This window comes from Podarcis liolepis (genome assembly GCF_965112155.1).
Source record: "Podarcis liolepis genome assembly, chromosome: 10".
Classification (NCBI taxonomy): domain Eukaryota; kingdom Metazoa; phylum Chordata; class Lepidosauria; order Squamata; family Lacertidae; genus Podarcis; species Podarcis liolepis.
In genome coordinates this window covers 596,186-611,061 of record NC_139562.1, presented here as the reverse complement: position 1 = coordinate 611,061, position 14,876 = coordinate 596,186, and the positions used below count along the sequence as shown (strand labels likewise).

Below are 14,876 nucleotides of genomic sequence, written 5' to 3'. Positions count from 1 at the left end.
GTTCGCCAGAAGCGGCTCAGTCATGCTGGCCACATGACCCAGAAGCTGTATGCCGCTGGCTCCCTCGGCCAATAAAGCGAGATGAGCGCCGCAACCCCAGAGTCGGCCACGACTGGACCTAATAGTCAGTGGTCTCTTTACCTTTACCTTTTTGATGTAAATTTTGTTTCTGTTTCCCTTGTTCCACATCGGAGAGACTTTGATACACAGCTCTGAGCCCATCTCCCCACTTTAAACTGCTGTGTTTGTAGCACTGCCAGCCTGGGCAGGGTGTTTGGGGGTCCTGGGCTGCCTAGACAACCAGACCCCCTTCTCAGCCCAGCTGATATGGTCCCAAGGAAAGCAGAGCAGTATGTTTGGCACCAGCTTGGCTGCAGGAGTTAATGAAGAAGGTGTGCAGGACACCATCCAACCGTCTTAGAGACTCCACTCTGGATTTGTGTGGGTTTCCCTCCATAGCCTTTTCTTCTCCTGAACATAACTCATGAGGCAGTGAAGGTTTAGGACCAGAGTTTTCCTTCTCGATGGGCTTCCTTCCCTGGTTGACGATCCCATCTGCCCTTCACTTTCCTCTGCAGGATGGGCAGAATCTGCCTTCTAGACTGTGGGATTCACTGTTCTTCTCATCCTCTCCATCCACCAGGGCTTGACTTCAGGTGCAGCAGAATTCCCCAGCCCCCGAAGGATTTGAGACCCATCAGCTATCCTCATCTGGTTTTGCCAGCCGGTTGAAGCCATTCCAGGGATTGTGGCCCCTGATTCATCCTGACAGCTTCTGGAAGGCACAGGTGAGAGCTGAGTGCAGGGTGGGGACCACCAAAGGTACTACCGCTCCCATGACACCTCATGACATCATATAATAGCTATATTTGAGACAGAAGCGGAATGAATTCATGTCTCTAGAAATAACACAACTTCAGGCCTTCAATAATTCAACACTACATATTCAAGGTAGAAGTTTTCACTAGTACAGTTATCCATTTGCCTTTAATATGCAGCTTTTCCAGTGTCACTTTAGGATGAGCTCGAGATCAGGCAGCCCCTCATTATTATAAGGAGTAGTGGGGGTCTGGGATTCCGATGTGCCAGCTGCTTTTCTTCTGCTTCTCCTGCTCTCTCCATGCAATCTGAGGCATGTAGATGGAGGTCCATCTCCAAGAACAGGAGCTTCCCTGAGCACCCATTCAGCTGACCCCAAGCACCAAGCCTTGTCACTAGTTCTCTGACTGACCCAGACCGCAGTCCCTGGAGAAGATGTAGATCTGGGCCTCCCAAAATGGTCCACATGGACCTCTTGTGGCCAATGAGACTGTGCAGGTGATTCATAAAGATCTAGAGGTGCATGCAGGATTATGATGCAGAGGATGGGGAATGTCCAAAGGAACGATGGACCAGAGAAAGAGAGGGCCTGTTCACGGACAGAGAGCAGCTGCCTTTCCTGTGAGGAAACAATTGATTTGAAAAGGCTGTGTTCCAAGATCATGCTGCTTTATTAACAATGATTGAGGATTATGAAAGGTGGTGATGCATTACTATCATTTGATGACATTGCTTTTTCATTTCCAAAAAATTGGGAACATGGGTAGGAGGCGGGGGAATGTAGGAGATGTTGATATAAGAGAAGAGGCTAATGGCACTTGATGTGCTCTCTTTCCCTTTGTTCTCTTCCTTGAAACCCAAACAGGATTTCCTTTCCTCCCACTCTGAGGAACGTGATGGAGAAGACATTCAGAATTCCAAGGAATGGGGCACCTTTCGTTTCATTAGGAATAGAAATTAAAATGTGTGAAATGTGGGATATGCTTCATTGAATGAGGACACATAGCTCACATCAATGACTCTGAGAGGAGAAACCATTTAAAGGTATGGAGTGTGGGGAAAGTTACACTGATAGTGGAAAACTTAGAACACATCAGCGGATTTACATGGACAAGAAAGGATTACAATGCAGGGAGTGTGGAAGAACTTCAGTCAGAGAGGATTCCTCAATATACATCAGCGGACACACAGGGGAAAAACCATATAAATGTATAGAGTGCGGAAAGAGTTTTAGTGATAGTAGAGACCTTAGAAAACATCAACGGATTCACACAGGGGAGAAACCATATCAATGTATAGAGTGCGGAAAGAGCTTTAGTCAGAGTGGAGACCTTAGAAATCATCAACGGATTCACACAGGGGAGAAACCATTTCAATGTATGGAGTGTGGAAAAAGCTTCTGTCGGAGTGGACACTTAAGTTCACACCTACAGATTCACACGGGTGAAAAACCTTTTAAATGCATGGAGTGTGGGAAGAGCTTCAGGCAGAATGGAGAACTTAAATTACACCAGCGAAGTCACACCGGTGAAAAACCATATAAATGTATGGAGTGCGGAAAGAGCTTCAGTCAGAGTGGAGACCTTAGAAAACATCAGCGGATTCACACAGGGGAGAAACCATTTCAATGTATGGAGTGTGGAAAAAGCTTCTGTCGGAGTGGACACTTAACTTCACATCAACGGACTCACACGGGTGAAAAACCATTTCAATGTATGGAGTGTGGAAAGAGCTTCAGTGAGAGTGGACACTTCAATAAACATCACCAGACTCACACAGGGGAGAAACCATATAAATGTATGGAGTGTGGAAAGAGCTTCAGTCAGAGTGACCACCTCAATAGACATCACCAGACTCACACAGGGGAGAAACCATATAAATGTATGGAGTGTGGAAAGAGCTTCAGTCAGAGTGACCACCTCAATAGACATCAATGGACTCACACGGGTGAAAAACCATATAAATGTATGGAGTGTGGAAAGAGCTTCAGTAAGATTGGAAACCGCAATATGCATCAACGGACTCATACAGGGGAGAAACCTTTTAAATGTAGGGAGTGCGGAAAGAGCTTTAGTGATAGTGGAAACCTTAGAAAACATCAACGGATTCACACAGGGGAGAAACCATTTCAATGTATGGAGTGTGGAAAAAGCTTCTGTCGGAGTGGACACTTAAGTTCACATCAACGGACTCACACGGGTGAAAAACCATTTCAATGTATGGAGTGTGGAAAGAGCTTCAGTCGGAGTGGACACCTCAATAAACATCACCAGACTCACACAGGGGAGAAACCATTTCAATGTATGGAGTGTGGAAAGAGCTTCAGTCAGAGTGGACACCTCAATAGACATCACCAGACTCACACAGGGGAGAAACCATATAAATGTATGGAGTGTGGAAAGAGCTTCAGTCAGAGTGATAAACTTAGAATACATCAACGGACTCACACGGGTGAAAAACCATATAAATGTATGGAGTGTGGAAAGAGCTTCAGTAAGATTGGAAACCGCAATATGCATCAACGGACTCATACAGGGGAGAAACCTTTTAAATGTAGGGAGTGCGGAAAGAGCTTTAGTGATAGTGGAAACCTTAGAAAACATCAACAGATTCACACAGGGGAGAAACCATATAAATGTATGGAGTGTGGAAAAAGCTTCAGTTTCGATGCAGGCCTTCGATCACATCAACGGACTCACACAGGCAGGGGAAAACCATATGAATGTATGGCATGCGGGAAGAGCTTCAATCAAAAAGGAGACCTTAAATTACACCAGCAAACTCACACAGGGGAGAATCCATTTAATGCATGGAATGTGGAAAGAGCTTCAGTTTCAATGCAAGCCTTAGAATACATCAACTGGCTCACACAGGGGGAAAACCATTTAAATGCATTGAGTGCGGAAAGAGCTTTAGTCAGAATGGAGACCTTAAAACACATCAATGGATTTACACAGGGGAGAAACCATAAAAATATGTGGCGTGTGGAAAGAGCTTCATTCAGATTGGAAACCTTAGAAAACATCAACGGACTCATAAAGGGTGAAACCATTTAAATGCATTGAGTGCGGAAAGAGCTTCACTCAAAATGGAAACCTTAAAATACATCAATGGATTCACACAGGGGAGAAAACATTTAAATGTATGGAATGTGGAAAGAGCTTCAGTAAGAGTGGACACCTCAATATACATCAACGGACACACACGGGAGAAACCATAAGAATGCATGGAATGTGGAAAGAGCTTCAGTTTCTTTTCTATTTTTATATATATATAATATTTATTAAGATTTTTGAAATATTACCGTAAAAATGAAAAAGAAAAATACAAAATAAAAACAGTTAAAAACACACCTATTTTCTATTACTTATTTTCCTTTAGCTTATTTCCCGGACCTCCTCATACCTCCCTTTTTTGTATTCCGCTTCAATTGATTGGTTCAGCAAATCCTTACCATTAGATTTTAACCCAATTATAACCCTTTTTTCATATTCTCTTAAAGCATTACAGCTGGGAACCCTTAATTGCTATCCTACATCATTCTATCATTCATTAATTTTACAATATTTCTGTAGATAGTCTTTAAATTTCTTCCAATCTTCTTCCACCGACTCTTCTCCCTGGTCTTGGATTCTGCTAGTCATTTCTGCCAGTTCCATATAGTCCATCACCTTCATCTGCCATTCTTCCAAAGTGGGTAGTTCTTGTGTCTTCCAATACTTTGCAATGAGTATTCTTGCTGCTGCTGTAGCATACATAATAATAATAATAATAATAATAATAATAATAATAAAAATTTTTATTTATATCCCGCCCTCCCCAGCCGAAGCCGGACTCAGGGCGGCTAACAACAATAAAACAGTATAAAAGTATAGCATAAACAACATTCTAAAATTATTCATTATAAAATTAATTAATTCAGGCCACTGGCAACCATTGGGCCAGAGCTCCGCGAAGATTGCCGAGGGAGGGAGTCGGGCTGTGCCCTGGCCAAAGGCCTGGTGGAACAGCTCTGTCTTGCAGGCCCTGCGGAAAGATGTCAAGTCCCGCAGGGCCCTGGTCTCTTGTGACAGAGTGTTCCACCAGATCGGAGCCACAGCCGAAAAAGCCCTGGCTCTAGTTGAGGCCAGCCTAACTTCTCTGTGGCCTGGGACATTCAAGATGTTTTTATTTGAAGACCGTAAGTTTCTCTGTGGGGCATACCAGGAGAGGCGGTCCCGTAGGTACGAGGGTCCTAGGCCGTAGAGGGCTTTAAAGGTTAAAACCAGCACCTTAAACCTGATCCTGTACTCCACCGGGAGCCAGTGCAGCTGGTGTAGCACCGGGTGAATGTGATCTCGCAGCGAAGACCTCGTAAGGAGTCTCGCTGCAGCATTCTGCACCCGCTGGAGTTTCTGGGTCAGTCTCAAGGGCAGCCCCACGTAGAGCAAGTTACAATAATCCAGTCTGGAGGTGACCGTCGCGTGGATCACAGTATATGATATTCTCTCTTAGGGCATTACATGCCGTAAACGTCATACCTGTGGTCCATAACTGTTCCCAGTCAGCAAACATAATATTATGTCCAACATCTTGTGCCCATTTAATCATAGCAGATTTCACTGTTTCATCCTGAGTATTCCATTTCAACAGCAAGTTATACATCTTTGACAAAATCTTAGTTTTGGGTTCTAACAGTTCTGTTTCTAATTTTGATTTTTCCACCTGGAAGCCAATTTTCTTATCGAAATTAGATGCCTCCATTATCTGATAATAATGAAGCCAGTCTCACGCTTTGTTTTTTAATTTCTCAAAACTCTGCAGTTTCAGTCTATCTCCTTCTTGTTCCAAAATTTCCCAATATTTCGGCCATTTGGCCTCCATATTGAGCCTTTTCAGCGCTTTTGCTTCCATCGGTCACAACCACCTTGGGGTTTTATTTGCCAATAAATCCTTGTATCTTATCCAAACATTAAACAATGCTTTCCTCACAATATGATTTTTGAATGCTTTATGTGCTTTGACCTTATCATACCATAAATATGCATGCCATCCAAATACGTTGTTAAAGACTTCTAGATCCAAAATGTCTGTATTTTCAAGAAGTAGCCATTCTTTCAACCAGCAAAAAGCTGCTGATTCATAGTAAAGTTTAAAGTCTGGCAGGGCACATCCACCCCTTTCCTTTGCATCAGTTAATATCTTAAATTTTATTCTGGGCTTCTTGCCCTGCCAGACAAATCTAGAGATATCTCTCTGCCACTTCTTGAAACAGTCCATCTTGTCCACAATTTGCAATGTCTGAAACAAAAACAACATTCTAGGCAATACATTCATTTTTATCACAGCAATACGACGCAACAGTGAAAGCTTCAAATTTGACCAAATTCTAAATCTTTTTTCACTTCTGTCCAACATTTTTCATAATTAAACTGCCCGCTTGGTCTTTATGAATCTCTTCCATCAATACAAAGAGCTTCAGTTTCAATGCAAGCCTTAGAAGACATCATGTGACTCACACAGGGGAGAAACCATTTAAATGCATGAAGTGCAGAAAAAGCTTCAGTCAAAGGGGAAATCTTAGAAAACCTCAGCAGACACACAGTTAAGAAACCATTTAAATGTATGGAGTTTGGAAGGAGCTTCAGTCTGAGTGGAACCCTTGATTTACATCAACAAACTCCCACATGAGAGAAACCCTATAAATGTCAAGTAGACAGAGGTTCAGTCCTAGTGGAAGTCCTACATCAACAGAATCATGGACAGGAAGAACTTTAACACTTGACACCCTACAAACCCATCAACCCTCAAAGAGGAGAAGCTGTTTTAAGGGAAAGATTGCAGAAAGTGCTTTAGTTATAATGGAGTGTTTAAGGAACATCTAAGGACTCAGAGGGGAGAACCCATTGAGATGTATGGAGTGTGGGACATGTTCCTTTCAGAGTCCACTCTTTTGTTCACATCAATGAACTTTTGGGAGAATCAATTCCTGCGTCCAGTCAGCGCTTCCCCTGTGCAGCTCTGCTTTGGGGCTTGAGGCTGACCTGGGCAGGAGAGCAGAGTAGCAGCGGTCCTGCGTCCGTGTGAGATGAGGGATAAATCAAGTCCAAAGACAGTTCGGTTCTTATCTCTAGAAGCGTTTATTTACAAGCCATAAATCAGTCACATTCCATCGGAGCTTTCCGGCATCTTCTGTGCTCAAAAGCACACACACAGCCTCTGAGTTGAGCTGCGTCTTAGGCAGAATCGAAAGCAAGTTTGAACAGTGATACAGACTGTGACTCACTTCTCTGCGTCAAGCTCCTCCCAGATACAGGACACCATGGAGTTTTAACCCTGTCAGTTCCAAACTCCACACCCCCTCTTGTCCTGCATCTGGGGACAATAGCCAACAATGCTTTCCCCATACACAGACCCTCACAGAACTCCTCGTGCTTCTGGAAGGTTAATGGTTTTGTGAAACCATCAGCGAGGTTCTTGGTTGAGGGACAGTATTTCAGAGCAACTAGCCCCTCATGAACACTCTGACATACATTCCGGAAACGTATGTCCAAATGTTTGGTCCTCGCCTTGAATTGCCCCGTCTCGGCCAATTTGAGGCATGGTTGATTGTCTTCATGCACCACAATGGGCAGACAATGCTCTCCACAGATTTCCTCGACCAAACACACATAGAACTCCAGCTCTCTGCAAACCTCTGATAGAGCACTGAACTCAGCTTCAGTAGATGAAAGCGCTATGAGACTTTGCTTCCGGGACCTCCACCCAACTACTGAGTCTCCAAACTTCACCACTAGGCCTGACACTGATTTGCGGTCCTCAAGGTTAGCCCAATCCGAATCCACCCATGCGGTCATCTTGACACCGCCCTCAGCTGACATCTTGAGGCAAAAATCTTTGGTATCTTGCAGGTAACGTAGCACCCGCTTAATACCATTCCAGGCCTGCACACTAGGACTTGAAGCCTCTCTACTGAGCAGATTGACAGCAAACACTATGTCTGGTCTGCTCCACTGTGACAGATACAGTAGACTACCCAGAGCTGACTGAAAGAGTTCAGTATTTTCGAACACAATGCGTTCTACTTGCTGACACTCCTTCACGTATCCAGCCTCCATGGGAGTTTTGGCACCTGCACAATCAGACATCCTGAACTTCTCAAGCAACTGTTCAATCTTACCTTTCTGGCGAAGCAAAAAGCTTCCATCACTTGCTCTTGTGATCTCTAAGCCTAAATACGATTTGACATCTCCAAGCTGCTTGATCTTGACCCGTTTTCCAAGCTCCCTAGCAAACTTCTCCACCTGTTTACTTGTCTGTGCCATGATCAAGATATCATCAACAAACACCTGAACCACTTATTGTTTCAAGCCTGAATCTCTAATGTAAAGACTACTGTCTGCAAGAGATCTCTTAAAAGGTTCATACCTTTTCATCCAAACTCCACAGAACTCAGCAGGAAATCCATCTTAAAAGCATGTCATGTATTTGAGGTTCTGCTGTTTATATGTAAATCTGTATAGTAATGAAATAATGAAGGTAACGTCTCACTCTAGTGAGTATAATTTTAGATGTAAGGTACCTTTTGATAGTGAGGGGGAGTTGGTGAATCTGGATTTCTGGGATGCTCATCTGCCTGGAAGCAGCTGGCAGAAAGCTTTTCTTCGTGAAGCCCCTGCAGATGCCGAGTTCCTGACTTCACTCCCAGACGACAGGAAGCGAAAGACACACCTCCATTGCCCTGTGTCCTTCCAGCCTCTTTCCTCCCTTGCTCCCTTCTGCCGGTTTGTGTGCCTGGCTTGGATATCTTGTGTGGTGTATTTTTCTATTGCTGAAACTGGATTTGCTCTCAGGAGCCAAGTTTTGTGCCTCACTGGGGACCCAGTGAGAACTGTATGCTTTGAAAGCTCAGTAAACTATTACTGAAGAAGTCCTGCTGCCTCTGTGTGTGTTTTTGACCTCAGTGTGGGACTTGCTCTGCACGTGGCCCCTACTCTGCTGCTACTTGGCCCATGCCCTGGAGTTGCTCTACTCAAGCATGCAAGACGGTTTCTGCACCAAACTCTGTCATCCCCCCACCGCATGATCTCCAAGCACTGCTTCTTCACCCAAACTTCATCCCTGCCTCCTAAGCATTCTGAAGAAAACTTGAAATACTGAAATTGAATGGGAGATTTCCCCCCAAGCCTAATTGCAAGAGGGGAACGGAGGGGCTGCAGGGACCAGGGAAGTCTCCATCTTCACTCTTGAACCCCATGGGGCAACCCCAGAGCTCCAGCTTTTTCTGGGGTTTGGGGAAGGTAGTATTTTTCCATAGTCCCAGAAGTTTTTATTCAGTCATGCTGCTAGGGAGCTTTCCTAACAGAGGTCCACAGTTCATATTGCTATCATACTGATTTTACTGTTGTTTCTGCTTTTTCTGTCATGGAACAGCTGGGTGCTGGGGGGGGGGAGGCACCAGTTGGGGGACCTACAAGGGAAGAAGGCTTAGATCCTGGGGACTGGTGAGGGGATGGCAGTGAGCAGAAAGAGGGAGGAAAGGGAGCAGAACGGGAGGGGAGGTGTTGCAAGCTGAGGAGGAAACAGGGTTTGGTGAGCAGGAAGAGGCTGGTGCAGAGAGCAGTTTAGGCTCAGAGAGGGGAGAGGAGGGGGCCAGGAGACCCAGAGGAGGCCGGCTGCTGAAGCATCCAGGGAGACTCCCCCTCCTGCTGTGACCAGCTCCCCTCTCCCCTGGTCTCCCAGAGCACACAGAGAAATCCAATTCAGACCCATGAGCCTGTACATTATATTAACGGGCGTAGGGTTTTTTTGTCCCAACATGCATCACTTTAATCTCATTGACAATGAACTGTATTTTCGGCCCATTCAGCCCGTTTGGAGAAGTCCCTTTGGAGCTCCTTGCAATCTCTCTCCTTCTAATCTCTCTTTATTTGCTCCGGTTGGCTGGACTCCTTCCTTTATTCCACAGGGACCCGCAGGGCCAGCCCGACGAGCTGGGGGACTGAGCAGCCTCGCACCTAGATTTTTCTGTAACACCCCCCCCCTCCCAAAGAAAGGCTCAACATCCACGCCCATGGGTGCCTGTGGCCAGCCCAGACCCTGGAGCATCTGCATCTCTGCCCCAGCTTGAAAGTTAGGGGCTGCAGTGCTGGCGAACCTTATCTCCGCCTCCCCGTCCAGACAGAGGAATGGCCTTGTGGGGTTGGACAAGAGAGTCCCATCTGGGTGGTGTGGAGGGGGCAGTGCGGGGGCTTCGAACTGTAAAGTAGGGAGGGCCCTCTGTGTCATCTAGTTGAACCCCCAGCATAGTAGTAATCTCAGCTAAGCATCACAGGCAGGGGGCCATCCAAGCTCCCCCCACCCCACCCAAGGAAGGCACTCTCCCTACTGGCTGTGCTGTACTGCCCTCTCAATGGCCCCTCCTGGCACACTTTCCTGTGGCCAACGACTCTTCCCCAGGGAGGGCATCTGAACAAGAGACCACCCCCCTGTAGGGTGCTGTGTTGATGTCAGCCAGGCTAAGTGAAATATACTCAGAGTCGCAAAGTGATTTCATGCTCTTTATTCAGCTCATAGTGTTGAGGAGGAATGAATAAAAGTCCCCTCACAGTATCTGCTTTATATACATTATTTACACAATGGGCTGCACATGATTGGCTAATTCCGGAATTCTACTGTAAGCCAATCAGGTTGTGGATTCACTTCTATCTGGAGCAGGATTGGGTGGTTCCTGCCAACCAATCATACTGCTGCATTGTTCTAGGACCAATCAGACTGCTGCATTTTGGATCCTATTCAACTCAGTACATAACACCCCTCCCCTCTAAGTTCCAGTCCTGCCCGGGAGGTCGCATTCATAGTCCTCAAGGTATGCAGGCGGCCTACGTATGCGTTGCAGCCTGGGGTGTTCCCTGGTCCGGGCTCCAGGTTCTGGCTCGTGTTCCAAGGATGCTGGCTGTGATGGGGCTGTTTGGTCTGGTGCAACCGGCTCGCTCAGTCGTGGTTCTGGTTCCGGTGTCCTTTCGGCCTCACAGGTCCTCTCTGTATTTAATGATTCTGCCTCTCCTGCTGGCCCCTCCTGCTCTATGGGCCTCACTGCCCCGCTGTTCCCTTGGGACTCCTCTGACCTGTCCTCCTCCTGGGTTTCTCCCGGGAATCGTCGCCGTATCTGGTCGCAGTGGCGGCGCCAGCATTGCCCCCCATCCGTTAGCACCTCGTACGACACGGGGCCAGTGACCCTGGTGACTGTGGTGGGTACCCATGCTGGGCCTGCCCCAAAATTCTTTGCGTACACTGGGTCCTGGGCCTCGAAGGTCCGGGGGCTCCTGCCTTCCCCCACCACTACCTCATCCTGAGCTCTATCGGGGTGAAGGCGGTCCAATCTGATTGCAAGGCGCCGACCCATTAGTAGTTCAGCGGGGCTCCGGCCAGTCGTTGAGCTGGGGGTGCTGTGTTGTGCTAGAAGGAATGTGGCAAGGCGGTACTCCCAGTCCCCTTGCGTCATGCGGCGAAGGGTGTCCTTGGTGGTCCGCACCATGCGTTCTGCTTGGCCATTGGTGGCCGGGTGGAACGGTGCCGAACGGATGTGGCGGATGGCGTTCTGCGCTGTGAAGGTTTGGAATTCTCCTGACGTAAATGCAGTCCCGTTGTCTGAGACGAGAGTGTCAGGGAGCCCGTGGGTTGCAAACAGCCTGCGTAGTACCCGGATGGCTGCGGACGTGGAAGTGGACGGTACCAGTGCGACTTCCAGCCATTGACCCAGCCAGGGTGGCAAGGACATGGCTGACCACTGGCACTGGGTATGCATGGGCCGTGAGGGCCTTGTTTATGGTACATTTGTAGTCTGCGCAGATGCGGACCGAACCATTAGGCTTGACGGGTGTGACGATTGGGGTTTCCCAGGGGGCATTAGGCACCGGCTCCAGCACTCCTTGCTCCACGAGCCGGTCCAATTCCTTGTCTATACGGGGTTTCAGGGCGTACGGGACCTGGCGGGCCTTGAGCCTGACCGGTCGTACTGCGGGGTCAAGCTATAGAGCAATGGGGGGGCCGTATACTGTCCCAAATTCCCATCGAAAACCCCTGGAAATTCCTTGCAGATGGCGTCCACGTCCACTTGTAAGCTAGTGTGGTTCACCCCGGTGACAGCTAGCCCCAGTGGTCCAAACCATGCCAATCCCAGTAAGCTAATGTAGGGGCCCTTGACCACAAGCAAGTCCAGTTGCCGCATCCGCCCTCGGTATTGCACCCTGAAGGTCCCCATGTCAGCATCGCCCTAGAGAGCCAGTGCACCAACTGGACTCTTGCACCTCAACCCCGACTGGGCTGGGCGAGCTGGGTAGCACCGCCAGAGACCTCCTTCCCGCAGGAAATGGTCACAGTGCTGTGGACTCACAGCTTAGAGCTGAGAGCACCAGATTCACTGTCTCAATACTTCAGTCGTTGCGCAGCAGAGTTTTGCAGAGTCTTGCAGAGTATAAACCACTCGGAGAGCAGCTCTGTAAAATATCTTCCTTTTATTCTATAACTATAACTATGGTACAAAACTATATACAGAGCTACGTATTCTAAGCATAAAAGCAATGCTACACTGAGAGTCTGCAGCTGCTCTTAGCAGCAATCTAATCTCTAGGATCTCTAACACTCTCACTCTCTCCGATACACTGACTGACTGACTCTCTCTCTCACACACAGATATGTTGCTGGGCAGAATAAGTTAATAGGCAGGACACGCCTCCTCTTCTCTGTGGAGAGTCAGCAGAGATCATCAGGAGATGGTCAGGAGATTCTTGGGTATGGGAGGGGTGAAATCTCCTCATCCTCCCCCATTTCATCCGACCATTTCAAGAATCTTTTACATAACTGCTATTTGCACACACACTCCAAAAGTTGTTCTCTGCTTACAACCTTGGTTAACATATTTGCAGATATCTCTCTTCCCAGCATATGACACTCTTTTACAATACCATTGAATAAGCAGCTTCTAGAAAAATCTACACACACGTTTCTCTCTTTTAAATGCAAATTGACATCTCTAATTAGGCAGATTTGAACAAACCATTTTTTCAGAACTTAAATACACGCTTTCCTTCAAATATCAGGTAAGGAAATAAATAAAGCGTTTTGTGCTACTACTCTCAGCACACTTCATGCTAGGTTTAAAAACCCCACCAGAGTTGCTCGTGACCGCAGTCTTTGCAAACTCTTCAGAAAACCTTTTCGGTGGTACACCCTTGGTTGTTCTCTCGGATCTGCGCAAAACTCTCTGATTCTCTTGTTCTGGTGCTTCCTCCTCTTTGGGAGAATGGGGAGCTAAAGTATATGAAGCTGCTAAGTCTGAGTCAGCGTCAGACTCACCTGAGGCTTTTGGGCTCTGATAATCTGTGCCTTCATCTGGAACTACATTGGCATCAGGATTATCACCACCAACAACACTTGCCTCTCTCTTAACTTTCTTTGCCCCTTTTGCACCATCATCACAAATGGGATGATACTGAAAAACACCAACTCTGTCCCATTGTGGATTGTCATCAATACTCCTGGTCAGCCTTATGGTTTTCGTGTCTGTGATCAGAACACGATAAGACCCTTTCTCATATCCTAGGAAAATGCCATGTTCTCCACGCTTGCTCAGTTTGTCACCATGCAAGGTGTGCACCCAAACCTGCGAACCAAAAATTTTAAAATGCTTTACACATGGCTTTCTTCCGTGAAGCATCTCATATGGGGTGCAATTTATACTAGACTGGTACCTCCTGTTATACACGTGACAGAAAAACGAAAGAGCTTCAGCCCAATAGGGATTGGGCAGCCCCGAATCATGTAACAGCGTTCTGATTCCTTGCTGCAGGGTTTGGTTCACTCTCTCACATAAACCATTCTGCCAGGGTGATCTGGGCGTGGCGGTCCTATGCTCAATGCCCTGTTCAGAAAGAAAACTCTCAAACTCTTCTGAACAAAACTCTCCACCCCTGTCTGTGAAAAGAAAATGTACATTCTCATTATGTACATTTCTGAGCCATTTACAAAACTGACGAAACTTGGTAAAGGCTTCAGACTTTTTCTGCAGCACATAGACCCAAACATATTTTGAATAGGAGTCAATCAGAACCATGAAAAACCTTGAATTGCCTCTAGAGAGCGCTAGAGGCCCCACTAAGTCTGCATGAATGACTTCATATGGTTTCTTGGCCTCTCTCCCAGACTCTGTACCTTTGGGAGCTTGCCTTGCCTTACTCTCAGCACAAGAAACACATTTCATGTGGTAGGGACATTCTTTCAACCTCATACCCTGAACCATATCAGGCATTTTTGCCACAGCCTGGAAATTCAGATGAGCATAAATACGGTGGTAATAATGAATACATTGGTCATGCAACTTCTCATTCTTATCTACAGACAAATTGCAACACTCTTTCTCAGTTGCTTCTGCAGTGCCTGTACCTGAAACAAAAGGCAATTGGTACAATCCATTTACACATTTTGCATACAGAATGAGCTTGCCATCTCTAAGAATTTCACAGCGAGATTTAGCAAACACCACCTTAAACCCTTGACGATCAAGCTGGGAAACACTCAACAAATTGTCCTGAATATCAGGCGCATACAGAACATTCTTAATAGTTGCATTCAGGCTCTTTAAGAACACAGTTCCCTGAGCCACACTCGTGAGAACTGTCCCATCTGCTTGATGAATTTCTTTCTCTTGCTTCTCAAGCTGAACAAAGAGATTCTTATCTTTGGCCACGTGGTTTGAACAGCCAGAGTCGACCACGAAGAAACTCCGCCCACGTTGACTGGAACAGCGAGAGATCAAGGCCTTTGAAGCAGCAGATGCTTGGGGATTTCTTCCTCCTCCCCCTCTGCCTCTGAAGTTTCCCTTCTTCTTTGAAGATTTCTTGCACTGGAAACTCAAATGGCCTTGTGCTCCACACGAATAGCACCGCTTCAATTTCAAAGCTTTAACAGCAGCAGTTTCACTTTCACTTTCCCCTGCTGAAGACTCAGGCACATTTTCAAGCACATTTTTAACAGCACAATTTTCCCGGCTTTCTCTAACAGCCTGTCTGCGATCCCAC

General features: G+C 46.7%; 1 protein-coding gene across 1 annotated transcript in view; it reads left to right on the top strand.

Moving 5' to 3' along the window:
- LOC310686842 (uncharacterized protein) overlaps nucleotides 1-8,728 on the top strand; it is a 114,119-nt gene extending 105,391 nt beyond the window's left edge. Inside the window, exons 3-4 of the mRNA XM_083461187.1 lie at nucleotides 1,685-3,881; nucleotides 6,344-8,728. Of these exons, the coding sequence (XP_083317313.1) occupies nucleotides 1,866-3,875 (2,010 nt within the window). The 5' untranslated portion in view covers nucleotides 1,685-1,865 and the 3' untranslated portion in view covers nucleotides 3,876-3,881; nucleotides 6,344-8,728. The remainder of the gene's footprint in view (nucleotides 1-1,684; nucleotides 3,882-6,343) is intronic.
- Nucleotides 8,729-14,876: the final 6,148 nt, after the last annotated feature.